The sequence below is a fragment of the Rattus norvegicus genome, chromosome 2 (assembly GCF_021556685.1).
Source record: "Rattus norvegicus strain SHRSP/BbbUtx chromosome 2, alternate assembly SHRSP_T2T, whole genome shotgun sequence".
Lineage (NCBI taxonomy): Eukaryota > Metazoa > Chordata > Mammalia > Rodentia > Muridae > Rattus > Rattus norvegicus.
The window spans coordinates 78,706,156-78,720,113 of NC_141535.1; the positions used below are offsets into that span (position 1 = coordinate 78,706,156).

At 44.2% G+C, this 13,958-nt stretch overlaps 1 protein-coding gene across 2 annotated transcripts in view; it reads left to right on the forward strand.

Moving 5' to 3' along the window:
- The first annotated feature begins 7,761 nt into the window (after positions 1 to 7,761).
- Marchf11 (membrane associated ring-CH-type finger 11) overlaps positions 7,762 to 13,958 on the forward strand; it is a 101,244-nt gene continuing 95,047 nt past the window's right edge. Inside the window, exons 1-2 of one of the 2 annotated variants that reach the window (XM_087630220.1) lie at positions 7,762 to 8,501; positions 9,645 to 9,800. In XM_087630220.1, coding sequence (XP_087486346.1) covers positions 7,977 to 8,501; positions 9,645 to 9,800 — 681 coding nt within the window. In that variant the 5' untranslated portion in view covers positions 7,762 to 7,976. The remainder of the gene's footprint in view (positions 8,502 to 9,644; positions 9,801 to 13,958) is intronic. The other variant, NM_001101828.1, reaches the window with a different exon arrangement.

Consider the following 13,958-nt stretch of genomic DNA (forward strand, 5'->3'; position numbering starts at 1 on the left):
TATAAGCCTATGTGTCAGGGGTGCTATATAACTGTTTTCCTGTTTTCTTTCAGCCAGTTATGGGAACAGAGTGTTCTGCTTTCGGGTGTGTAGTTTTTCCTATCTACAGGTCTTCAGCTATTCCTGTGGGCCTGTGTCCTGAGTTCACTAGGCAGGTCGCTTGGAGCAGGAAGGTTTGTCTTACCTGTGGTCCTGATGCTCACGTTTGCTCCTGGGGTGTTGCTTAAGAGCTCTCTGCGGTGGCAGCAACCAGCAAGATCTGTGCCGCCCCTTCCGGGAGCCTCCGTGCACCAGGGTTCTAGATGGCGTTTGGTGTTTTCCTCTCCAGTCAGAGATGTGGGCAGAGTGTAGTCTTCTCTGGTTTCCCAGGCATGTCTGCCACTCTGAAAGTTTAGCTCTCCCTTCCACGGGATTTGGGTGCAGAGAACTGTTTATCTGGTCGGTCCCTTCAGGTTCTGGCAGTGTCTCAGATGCAGTGGACCTGCTGTTCCTGGGCCCTCCTCTACGGGAACCCAGAGGCCATATACAGTTTCCTCTTGGGCCAGGGATGTGGGCAGAGGTGGGCGGTGTTGGTGGTCTCTTCCGCTCTGCAGTCTCAGGAGTGCCCACCTGACCAGGCGGTAAGGGCTCTCTCCCATGGTGTTTGGGAGCTGAGAGCTACTGCGGGCAGGGATCCGCGGGTTTGGGACTCCCGCTAAACACTGGAAGTGCCGGGTCTTAGAGGAATTTTGCCTCTGTGTGCCCTGAGTTCACCAGGCAGGTTGCTTGGAGCAGGAGGGTTTGTCTTACCTGTGGTCCCGAGGCTCAAGTTTTCGAGGCTCAAGTTTGCTCGTGGGGTGTTGCCTACGAGCTCTCCATGGTGGCAGCAACCAGGAAGCATAAATGAAGTTTTTATAACTCCTGCCTTTGTACAATGAATAGCTAGTATATCTGGGAATGCAGTCTCATGCTTTAGCTTTAGCTGACTGATGGGTCCAGGTGTTGGAATTTGGATGGACAGTAGAAATCATGAATTAGTAAAAGCTACAGGATACATCCAAGAAGTGGGCACACATGGTACCTTTTTATTAGCTATGCAGCTGATGTTCTGGGAAGAACACATCCCTTCCTTTAAGGAGTTGCTATTGATTAACAGCAACTTTGTGTTTTCCTTGATTGGGTCTTCATTCTTTTTCTGAAGCCATGATCTATATATGATAGAGGTCCCACAAAAGAGGTAGGAATTGCAGCAGACAGGATTTACATCCACATGAAAGACAAAAAAAAAAAAAAACCAAAAACTAATATTGCTTTTTGATTCATATCTCCACTCTTCTCTACAAGATCTGATGTCCTGGCTGTGGGATTAGGAATTTGGAGGAAAGTAGATAGGGACAGGTTAAAGAGTAAGGAAACTCATGCAAATTATGGCTCTTGAATGATGATCCCTAGGGACAGAGTCTTCGTCAAAGCTAGTTACAAGGTGGTTATATCTGCATTACCAAGTTCTATAGCTGACTTCTCTGCTCTCTGTTCAAGCATGATGTGATCAATCCCTTTTTAAGTTGTTATTTATATAAAAGTAAAATAATAATTTAAAAATAACTTATTTTAAATTAATGTATTTTTTTGGTTTAAAAGTTACTGTTTTTTAATGAATATAAATCTCTCATTAGGGTTTTTGGTACTCATTCTTTTTTTTGTTAAATCTATTTTTTATTAGATATTTTATGTATTTGCATTTCAAATGTTATCCCTTTTCCCAGTTTCCTCCTCTCCCATGCCCCCTTCCTCCTGCTTCTATGAGGATGCTCACCCTCCCACTCACCCACTCCCACCTCAACACCCTGACGTTCTGCTACACTAGGGAAATGAACCTTAACAGGATTAAGGGGCTCTCCTTCTATTAACATTTTTTAATATTAACTTTTAGTTCAGACATAGTTCACATCATAGTAATTATAGCCTTCAGAAAAAATGGGTTGTGTATGCATAGATAGACTCAATTCGAATGGGTTAAAATGTAGAACAATGAGAAAGGCCCAAATAAAAACATATCTAATGCCATAATGCAAGGCATGGCATTCAAGATGTAGCATAAAATCCCATGTAATGTATGAATTTGGTAGAAAACAAGATTAATTTCAGCTGAACGAACCCAGAAATGGCTTTATTAGAGTTTTGGCTGCCCTGTCAAGTGACATTGATTTTACTGCACTCCATATGACAGGTTGCTTCTGGATGCCCTATGCATGCAGACAACCACAGTGTTTTAATTAGGCACTTAGGGCATTCATCTCTCTGATGTGAAGAACTCTTTTGTATTTCCAAGGTTCAAGGCAGGGAAGAACACAAAGATTCCTTATTATTTTAGTGCAATATAATCTTTTGCAAATCAACACGCTCTTTAAGAGACCATTTTCTTGTTTCGAAGGTCCAGAACATTTGGAAAGTGGGCTGAAGTGGGTTGGCTTTGGTGGCAATCTGTAAATTTTGGTGGCCATTGTTTGGTACAGAGTTTAGGTACCCTAGAGCTTTTAGAGAAGATACCAACTATCTTGAGGACTATAGGTCAAATTTATCAAGTTGATGAAGACCAGTGAACACAGTAAAGGTAGCAAGGACCTAGTTATTTTAGATTTGGAAACCTTTAAGAGTGAAAACACTACTAGGGATAGAAAAGTGTTGAGAGTTGTAGGAAGAAATGCTAGAATGATGGAGGGAAAGAATGTTCTTAAACTATGGGTAGAGTTGTCAGATACTAAAAAGTCAATTCATGTAAAATCAGAGGACACAGCAGGTCTGTAACAAGATTAATTGGACTGGCCATTATTTATTCTTTCTCCTCCACTTTGGTTCCTTAAGACTAATAGTGTGAATTTTAAAATCAGTCATGTGTCTTTGGTGAATATTATGAAATATCCTAAGATTTTGATTTCACTCATACCTAGTAACAGAAGACTAAATAGACAGTAATAAACATGACTGAAAATAGATTAACTCAGTTAAGAAGTGGAGAGGAATAGCTTGCATGGAAGCCAGTGGGAGCTACTGGAAGCTCTGGAAGAAGCATATTTCTAGAGGTGATTGCATTCCCACCTGAGAATTTCAACCTAACCATCCACATAGTGCTTTAAACACAGAAACTGATGAATACTTTCCCACACAACAGACTTTTGATTGATTGATTGATTGATTGACAGTAAATATTTGCTGTCCACTACTCTGTTCTAGATACTGATAATAGAACCCTCAGTAAGACAGTTTCCTATAGGGCAAGAGTGTCAGTCAAAGATGCTAAGTGAGAAAAATATGAACAATATGAATATATGAGTGGATGTTGGGTAGTGGGAAGAATGTGTGGATGTTGGGTAATGGGATAAATGAGTGGATGTTTTGTGGTAGGATGAATGAGGGAATGCTGAGTAGTGGGATGACTGAGGGAATGTTGCATGGTTGGAAGAACGTGTGGATGTTGGGTAGTGGGATGAATGAGGGAATGCTGCGTAGTGGGATGAAAAAGAACAGAACTAAGGTCAGACCTATAATGACAGTACAAGATCTTATTTCATTTGGAGGTGGGTGAAGTGAGACAGGACTGAGTCTTAAAGACAGGAATAGGGAAGAAAGAGGTCCTAGGAAATCACAAGCTTGTTACTATTGCAAGAGTTAATAGGAAGAGGTAAATTCTGGGCAGGGTATACACTGATGTCTTCAGAGGTGGAGGTGGGGCTGGTTTGACAGCATGATGGGAAACTTAGTCAGGGTTTCATTGCTGTGAACAGACACCATGACCATGGCAACTCTTATAAAGGAAAACTAATTGGGGCTGGCCTACAGCTCAGAGGTTTAGTCCCTCATTGTCATGGCAGGGTACGTGGCAGCATACAGGCAGACATGGTGCTGGAGAAGGAACTGAAAATTCTACAACCAGATCAGACCAGCCAGCACAGGAAGAGAATGAGCCACTTCCTCCAACAAGGCCACACCTACTCCACAAGCTTACACCACCAATTGCACCACACCCTGCGAGCCTATGGGACCACTTTCATTCCAAATACCACAGAAGCCATTGGTGCTACCAAGCAGGGAGCTGAAGTGTTGAACTCACACTCGCATGAAATTGTATGGCTGCTGCAGGGAATGGGTTTATGGTGAGAAACAGAGACCCACCCAGGAAAGCATGTTGATGATCCTAGTGCCTGAGATGGCAGTCTGAATTGGGACAGTGGGTACAGCAGTGAGGATAAGTAGTAGGATATGGTATGTATTTTGAAAGTACACTTGTAGGACTTTTTTTTTTTTTAATTTCATACACAAATGTGAGAGATAAAATGCAAGGATGGTGTAAAAGATTTTGGCTTGAACCACGGAATGAGTGAGCAGCTGGCTGCTGGCATGATGGGAATGATGTATCTTGGTATATGATACAGTTTGATATACGCAGCTAGAGTTAAGAGAACAGGGAGGAAGCTGTAGGTTGTGGACCTCTCTGCACATAGAACTGTGCTGACACGAGGCTGACTGACAGACACCGTTTCTGGTACCTGACAAAGCTCTACTCCACATAGGCAAGTGCTGGGTATGATGCTTGCAGCTCTCAGCTATCAAGTACAACATAGCCTTGTTGTTGTACAGCATAAGGCAGGGAAAATGACTCCTGGATGAAGTGTAGGCTGGAGTCTTAGTTCCTTTTCTTGGGTATGTGAAGACAACTGGTAACACTTATGTATTGTATCCTGTCTCCATGGAGTTATCCATGTATTCTAAATGGGCCAATGGAATAATCTTGGGATATCTGTAAGAGCTACAATTAAAAGTTTGGTTTTTTTTTAAAGAGCAATTCTAAAGAGCTCTCCAGCTTTCTTTATTAGTTTGAAGGGCATATCAAGGTCATTGTGCCTAGTTTAGATTCCTGATAAATCTAAAGTCTCTCTCACCTACCATAGCCTGCCTTAACTGCTGTCTAGCTCCATTTCCCTTCAAGTGATTCCAACATTTAATCCCAGGGTTTGTGAATTTCAGGGAAGCTTCAGGAGAAACTCTTAGGGTCATACATTGATGCCACCGAAGGACATCTGGGGTGGACGCACTTGCCTGGCTCTTTATCATTTTCCCCATCATTCTTCCATTCATTGACTCATATCTAAAGGGTCTGCACATCATAGTGAAACAGCCCACGTAGTGAAGTATGTGTGTGAGGAGTATAGAAATGGGTATAAACAAATCTGTTGTTTAGCTTTCTCCTTTATTTCTGTACCACATACATGTCAGCATTCACTTGGGTTTGACAAAACTTGACTTTTCAAAACTTCAGTGGCTTCTGGCGGCTGCTGGAAGTCAGATGTCTTTCCTTAGCCCTTCTTTATGTTTCCCTCCTCTCTTCCATTTGGGTGTTGGCAGCCTGTCGGATACACTCTTCTTTCCATGCCTCTCATTACGCCACACTTTTACAGTAGAGGTCAAGATTTAGTTTCTACTGATCCATTGAAGACTTAGTAAGTAGGTTGAAGCCTTTTGTGAATGGGGACAAGAGATCAGCCTCCAAGTTCAATGAAGCTGGGAAACAATGTTTCTTTCATTCTTTAATGTGGTTAGCCATCATATTAAGAAATGAAAATTTCTATTATTGGAGTTATTTTTCCAGAAAAAAGCAACTGAAAGGACACACCCACTGCAGTTTACCTGGTTAACTACCTGCACTATCTCTGCTGTCATTTTGCTCTCTAATAACATATTTTGTCATATCCCATAGTTATTTATTAGCAACACATTGAATTACCTGGGATTATATATAAAGTTTGTCCCTTTTGAAGAATTTATGATTCAAGCATTTGAGTATATGAATAGTTATAAAAATCTTATGAATGGGATATATACAAATGCATGCTGTTTACTTTTGACAGGTGAAGACCCAAACAACCGCTATCTACCATCACATTTCTTCAGTGTGGTAAGTTGCCAGGGCCTGCAAGGATTATTTTAAAACTGTTTGCTGCCCGCCACTGTGCTACCAAAAATAAACTGGTCTGAGAGAACTATGTGAGAGGACATTCCTGGAAGCTCTGAAAAGCCTTCAGCCTCCTCCTTCTCCTCCTCCTCCTCCTCCTCCTCCTCCTTCTCCTCCTCCTCCTCCTATTCCTCCCCCTCCTCCTTCTCCTCCTCCTCTTTTCCTTCTCCTTCTCCTCCTCCTCCCTCTCCTCCTCCTTCTCCTCCCCCTCCTCCCCCTCCCTCCTCATTCTCCTCCTTTTTTTTTATTTTTGCAACTTCATCCAAGCTACACTGACATATGTCAAAAGACCTGAGCCCTTTTGTTTGTTTGCTCCTCCCTTCCTCCCCCTCTTTCTTTTTCCTTTTTAAAGAAGGCAAAGGTATAATTGAAAATTCTTCTTAAGCTTGTATTTTGGCCCAACTACTTCAGAGACACAAAACAAACCACATACTACAGAACTATTTTAAAGAAGATGAAGAAAGGATTGAGTGTGAATGCTGGCATATGTTTATGTGCCCCCCCACCCTGTTCCGGACAAGTGCTCGCACGCGCACGTACACACACACACACACACACACACACACACACACACACACACACACACACACAGGTGTCAGATCCATGAAAGCTGGAGTCAGTTAAAAGTCCTTTAATAGGCTGGTGACCTTGAACAATTTAGTTTGCCTATCTGGTCCTGGGTCTACAGCTTCTATAAAATGTAGCCCCAAAGGAATGTTTTAGGGCCAGTCATGTCTGTCAAAGTCATTAAGGCTCCACTTCAGTCGCAATTGATTTGCATAGACACCTTACAAGGTATAATTCCAACAATTTAAGAGTTCACACTGCTGTGTTTGGAACAGACAGGACTAGAGCACAGGAGCACAGATTTCTGTCCAGCACCCTACTAGAAAGGGGGTGGGGGAGAAAGAGGGAGAGGAAAGGTAGTGAGGAGGAAGGAGGGAGGAGGCCAGGGGGAAGAGAGAGGGACACAGGGGGAGAGATGGGAGGGGATAGGGAGAAGGAGGGTAGACGTCTGAGTCAAACTACCTTTTACTGCAAGTAAGAAGGAGACCCATGAGCCACAGAATGAGGCATTGAAACCCTCCAACCTCCGAAGCATAGGAAAAATTTACAAACCCAGGATGTATATTCAGGAGAGGGGGACAGGAGGATTGAAGCATTCGGGGATGACAAAGGTTTCAGAGATTGCTTGAAGACTTTTGAGATGCAGAGTCCTCTGAAGGTGTGAGGATTGGGATCACCAAAACAACAGTGCAGCAAAGAGCAGTTACATCTGTCCCCAAGAGTCCTTTCCTTCTTGCCTCTGTTCCATGGGTTCTTGCACCACAGGGATACCTGCCTCGCCCTCTTCCTTACTCCCACGCGGGTCTCCGCTTGGCTCACCACGCCACCGCCCGGCCAGTGTCTCGGAATTCCCCCAGACCCACCCAGTAACGGTTTTTGGATCGGCAGCTTCCGACCCCTCCCCCCTTTCCTTTCTCACTGGAGCCGCAGTGCCGCGCGCTTCTGAGAGGGGCAATCCGCCCCGGAACCGACGTGAGCGGCCCGGGGCGGGGTTAGAGATAGCGGCTCAGGGATCCCCCAGTTCCAGCAGGGTCCTCTCAACACCCCACACCCTCCCTCTCACGCACGACTTGCCCACCACAATTCCCTAGTCCCGCACTTGTATCCAGCCCCCTTGCCCAGCTCTGCGCTCCTCCCCGCCTCCCACTCCCCCCCCACCCCCCGCGCGCCTGGCACGCTCAGCCGAACTCGGCGCCGCCTCCATCAGAGCCGAGCCGGCGGCTCCGCTGAACAGCCGCCTCTGCCGCCGCCGCGCCGGTCCTCCGCGTCCTCTCCTGGTCCCGCCCTCCTAGTCCCTGCGTCCCGGTTCCCCTTCCCGCCCTCCTCCCACCTCCCTCTCCAGCCTCCCTTAGCGCTCCTCTGGCTGCAGTCCGCGCCCGGCCCGCCACCGGGCGGGCAGGAGGACGGCGGCGACTCCACCATGAGCGACGAGGGCAGCAAACGGGGTAGCCGGGCGGACAGCCTCGAAGCTGAGCCACCTCTGCCCCCGCCGCCCCCACCCCCGCCTCCGGGAGAGTCCTCCCTGGTCCCCACCTCCCCACGCTACCGGCCGCCGCTACCCGCGCCTCTGGAGCGCATCGTAGGGTCGGGCGAGCCGCCGGTAGAACTGGCCCCGCGGCGCAAGGGTGAGCCGCTGCCACCGCTGCCGCCGTCTCGGTTGCCCGGCGACCAGGAGGTGTCAGCGGCGGGCGACTCCTGCGAAGGTCCTAGACGCCTTCCGGAGGTAAAGCTCCCGGAGGCTGCGGCGGGGAAAGGCAGCCCGGCGGAGCCCGAGGCCGGCGCGTGCGGGGAGGGCGAGCGGCGAGGCACCGGAGACCAGCCTGAGACACGCTCCGTATGTAGCAGCCGCAGCAGCAGTAGTGGCGGCAGTGGCGACCAGCGCTCGGGACATCAGCACCAGCACCATCAGCCCATTTGCAAGATCTGCTTCCAGGGCGCGGAGCAGGTAAGGCCGGAGGGACCCGGAGTCTGTAGGCGGTGAGCGCTGGGCGGACCGGGCCGGCAAGGGTAGAGCTTTCAGCACCGCGGACAGCGCACGCCTCTCAGCTGAGCTCTCCTCTCGTTCTCTTTCTGAGAAGGCAGATGAAGTGTCCCAGTGACAAATACAGAAGTAAATTAACCTCTGCCTTTTCTCTCTACCTTATTTTGAAGTCAAGTACTCTCGGGTACTATAATGGTAACATAATTAAGCGTTTCTTGTGAATTACTCACAGGATTTTAGTTTGTAAGTAGAATCAAGCCTATAGGATGCAAAGGTGAAGTCTGTTTTTTGTTAATGTATCCAGAGAACTTAGTCTCAGAATACAAATGAGGTGGGGGATAAGTCATTCTATATCAATACCAATGAGATATGCAATAGAGGGTGTTTTTTATTGCAAATTTTTAATGAGAAAGGTGCTATGGTCCTTGCAAAGGGAAGTACTTGAAAAGAAAGGGTTTAGCCAACTGGTGTCCTTGACGATTTGTAAGAAATACATTTTAAAATTATAAACATCATTAGAGGCACATGCAAACTTCCACGAGAATCATCACACAGGGGAAATGATAGTGCATCTCCCTTGCAAAATGTGTGAAAACATTAGCTTTAATGTCTTTGAAAGTTAGGAAGTTGCATAAGAATATGCAGGCTTTCAGGAAATAGTGCCCTGAGTCAATATTTATGATGCTACATTTAGAGAAAGTAAAAGCACAGGCTTCTGTGAGTTGCTTTCTGCCGTGCACTTCTTTAGCAATGATTAAGAGTAACTGCAGAGGAAATGCATCTGACCATCCACTTAAGTTATTAAAGAGATTTAATAGTGGAGCTTTCCCCAAGGGCACTGGGGGCTATATCTTGCAGACATTTTGTATGTCAGTAGAACGTTTATGTCATAACTCAAAGCACTATTTTAGAAATAGTTTTTTTAAGACTTTAGTATCATTCCCATCAGAGATATAAAAATTTAATTTGGTTTTCTGGGATAGAGCTTGATGCCCGTATCCTTCTTGGTAGACTGAGTAGACGGAGAAGAAATCAAGCTTAGGGCTTTTAAGTAGAGGCAGAAACACAGATGTCCACAGTGGCCTGCTTTTGTTTTCTCTTCCCCAGGGTGAGTTGTTAAATCCTTGCCGATGTGATGGTTCTGTTCGGTACACACATCAGCTGTGTCTTCTAAAGTGGATCAGCGAGAGGGGCTCCTGGACCTGCGAACTGTGCTGTTATAGATACCACGTCACAGCCATTAAAATGAAGCAACCTTGCCAGGTAGACACAATGCTTACTCTTCTAGGAACAATTTTGTTAGCATGGGCATACTTGAATTTCATTTTGGCTTAAACAACCTCCTTATTGCTATGCAAGAATGTTTAATGCAAGCTGCAGTAAGACCAAGATGTAGAATCTGTAGGTTGTGCTTAGAGAAAGCCTTGACATTCTATCTGAGAGATCCCAAGGGCATTTTAACCAAATGATTTCCTTTATAATTTGTTATTTACTGATTAAATTATACCCAGTCCTGTTTCTTAAAGGCTTAGTTGGTAGAGATGAAACCATGCGAGTCTGTTTTATTAATAGGAGATGCTATACAACTTATTTAGTAGACATTTTTACATTTTTAAGCCATACCCAGCTCAGTTTATGGAAAAGAGATGCAAATGAAGTGGCTGATTACCAGTGTGGAAACTCCCGGTTGAACCTGTCAGCTCAACTCTGAGCATTCTTGCTGCTTGAAGTTTTCAGTTCTGTAAGAGTTTTTAAAATTTTGTTCGCATTAATTTTTGGTGCCCTTCAGTTACATACCGGATGCAGGCATTTTCCCCACAGCACGGCTGTTCTCTGCAATACTGTTGAAGTTCTACATAGTTTCAAAGCTTTGTGTAAAACCACAGTGACACAGTATCATAAGTAGTTAAACGCCCCCTTCCCTGCCCACTGCAATAGGCCTCTTTTTCCCCCATCTCCTTATTTTTTCTGGGCGGAAGTGACTCAAGTTCTTTGAATAGGCTGATAGAATATCAAATACAGTATATTAAGATAGCTTAGAGGAAAGTGGGGAAATACATAACAGAGATCTGGTAGGAGATGAACCAGAGGTACAACAACTATGAAAAGGCAATGGAAAACTTGAAAGGAGAAACACAATGGAACCCAGTGGCCCTCACCACTAGGCTTGCCTATGACCATTAGGCTTGTTCATGACCATTAGACTTGCCCACGACCACTGGGTTGCTAGGCTTGCCCATGACCACTAGGCTTGCCATGACCACTACTATTAGGCTTACCCATGACCCCAAGGTTTGGCCATGGCCAAACTCAATTTACATTGAGCTATATAACATTCCTGGCACTGTAGTGCTTCTGAAGGAATACACTTCATGAGTTATTGTTGCATTGAGAATTTAAATTTCTTAGTATTCACTTGGTACCTTATATAAAATTAATTGACATTGCTGAAATTTGCATTTATTAGCAATCATGAGATGAAAATGGGAACATTCTCCACCTCAGTCTTACAAGTTACCTGAAAAGGGGAAAGAATCTAACAAGAGGTATGGCCACATGGAAGTCAGTCACAAACCTTTTCTGGATCAACTTATAGATAAGGGATCAACTGTCCTGAAAACAGTTGGGGTCATATCCATAGGTCATGGCCTGGTCGACATTGTTGTATCCATGATAATCTTATGAACAGAATACCTCAGAGGCTAGACCTAGGAAGTTTTTCTCACAGTAGTTAGCCTAGTAAGAACAATGTGTGGAGCTATAGCAGAAAGTTAAGTATGTCAAAAACTTTAATTAAGGGCTACTATATATATTCATTCCTTTTGGACATTAATTTTGCAGTAAATAGAAATAGGCTCCTTATTAACACTAAATAGACATAAAAGTCTAGGGCAAATAATACTATTTATAATAATTGTATTCCTGTGGCAAAGGGAATTTATGCATTTACTTTCATTAATTTCAAAAATAGTAGTTATTTTAACAAAAGCAATTCTCCAAACACCGTTTCCACAAAAATTAAAAATCCTCCAAATTGACCCAACATGCTTAATGTATTTAAGATTACGTATATGATATATGATCTGTAACATTGTCTGACCATTACTCTGAGGTGGAAAGTAATATTTAGAAACAAGGTTCTTGCATGCTATGGTAGCATTTGTATCATGGCAGAGGTGAAAGAACCTTAAAGACTACATCTAACACATATAAAGCTTGGTACTCATATTTTTAAGGTGTTAGGGAATGACCCAAGACCACACACATACACAGTGAATACCACTGAACTGTACTCCAAACCCATGCTTGATACCCTTATCTAACTGAACTTGGCCATAAACCCAAAGAATGGGCCCAGATGCAAAGACATAGCTTCGTTCCCAGCCTGTCACTTGTGTTATGAATGACTCTCAGCCTGAGCATTCTCTGGCTTTTAATGTGAAGTCCATGGGAGTCCTCAGTCATCATTTCCATGTTCCTATGGCCTGAAAAAAGTCACATCCTCTTAGGGCAGAATCAAACAGGAAGTCTGTGCATGGCTCCTCTTTTCCCTATTCTGTTTCCTGTGAATAGGGTCCTCTCATTATCAGGAGCAGACAGTTCACTGGCCTCGAACAGAATAGAGAATAAAATTGAACACGGACATTTACTGAGCCGTTGGTCTGTGCCGGCCACTGTTCTAAAGCCTTCCACACAGAGATACCACTGTTTAGTCTTTGTAACATACTAGTAATATGATTGACACTGTTTTCTTGACATTACACAATGTGAAACTGGAACATAGCCAGCCTCTTCTAGGGATATATCTGGATCTGGATCCTAACTCAGTCAGCCTGGCTTCAGGGCCTGTGGTATTAAGTAGGAATGCTCGTAAGTTCTTTTCATCATTCTTCTGCTAGCATGTCTTGATGTCTCAGAGCCTTTTGTGAGTTTCCTATGTGGTATTTGAAGCAAACAGAAGCTAGTGTTTTAAGAGTAGAAAGTCTTTTGCTGCACAACAAACTTTCTAAATTCTTGCTGATTGAAACATCCACTATAACTTATTACCTCATGAGAGTCTATATCTCAGCTGAGGTCAATGGGAGGCTTTGTACCATATAAGGATTACCTGCCACTGTAATCCAGAGGTTTGGCCTTGTCAGTATACTCGATGACTTGCCTGTTTGACTTGTTCTTGGTGGTGGCTGTTCCTTGGGGCTCAGTTCCTCTGGTATCTCAGTTCTCCTCCCATATGCTATGCTTCTAGCACAATGAAATATGGGGTTTTTGGAGGATGCAAGTGGGCACTATGAATGTACTAGGACTTGACCTTGAAAGTGACATGACTTCATATCTGCTGCATCATCTTATTTAAAGCAAATTTAGTCTGAGGAAACAGGCAAACTGACTCTACTTCTGGAGGCTGACTTGCCTTTAAAGAAAGACCATTTCCCCCACACTTCCCAGGAGAAAGTGTCTAGTGTGACTCACATCCCTATCCTGATCTCTCCATTTGGTCTTCATCAGGTCCATGTGGACCAGACTTGTAGACATTGCTGTAACTTTCTTTTTGGAGGCTCTGAACTGAAGGAGGCTGTCAGTCCAGGGAAGCTTGACTCACCCTTGCTGTTAGATGCGTTCTATCAAGCACTTTCCAGGACTCTTTGTTAATATCACGTCTTCTTAATTGTCCACTGGGAGATGGGGACAGTGAAGGGCAAGGAGGGGGTAGGCAAGAAACAGGCACATGTGAGCAAAACCTGCTGCAGGCTGCCTCACACTTTAGTTTTAATTGTTTCTCTCTCATCGAGATTCCCTTCTGTTTCAGTTATGCTCGGTGGTAGAACCTTGGAGAAAGTGAGCAGACACATTTACATCTTAATTATTGCATCATTAGTAGTGGGAATTAAGACACTTGAGGCACTAAAAATGCATTTACCTTCCTCCTTACTTGCAGAATCTACTTCAGTAATCTATCAAATGGTGTAATATTAATTGATATATTTTTATACCATTAATAAGTATGTCATTATATCATTCTTCTATTCTATATATCATTGTTAAATGATACATTAATGGCATTTTAAGAGTAAAAGCTAATTCTGTCTTGAAGCACATAGTATGTCTGAAAACTGAGATGCATGAGCATATAAAATGACATTTACTTCAAGTTGTTGGTGACATTGTAAACTGACAAAGCAACAGTGTATCTTGTGAAATGCTGTGTATGATATGTAGCTTTGAGGGGGGGGTCACATTTACTAAGTAACCTGCTGTGTGGGACACTGCACCCTTGATGTAAAACTCAGACTGCAGTGCCTCCAGATAGGAAAGCATATGAGAAGCCCCAACAATAACATTAAAGTACATACGAATTAACTGATGCCATTCTTATAGAGGTTGGAGGACAGACCACCTGTGGCAGTTGGTTCCCTCCTTCAG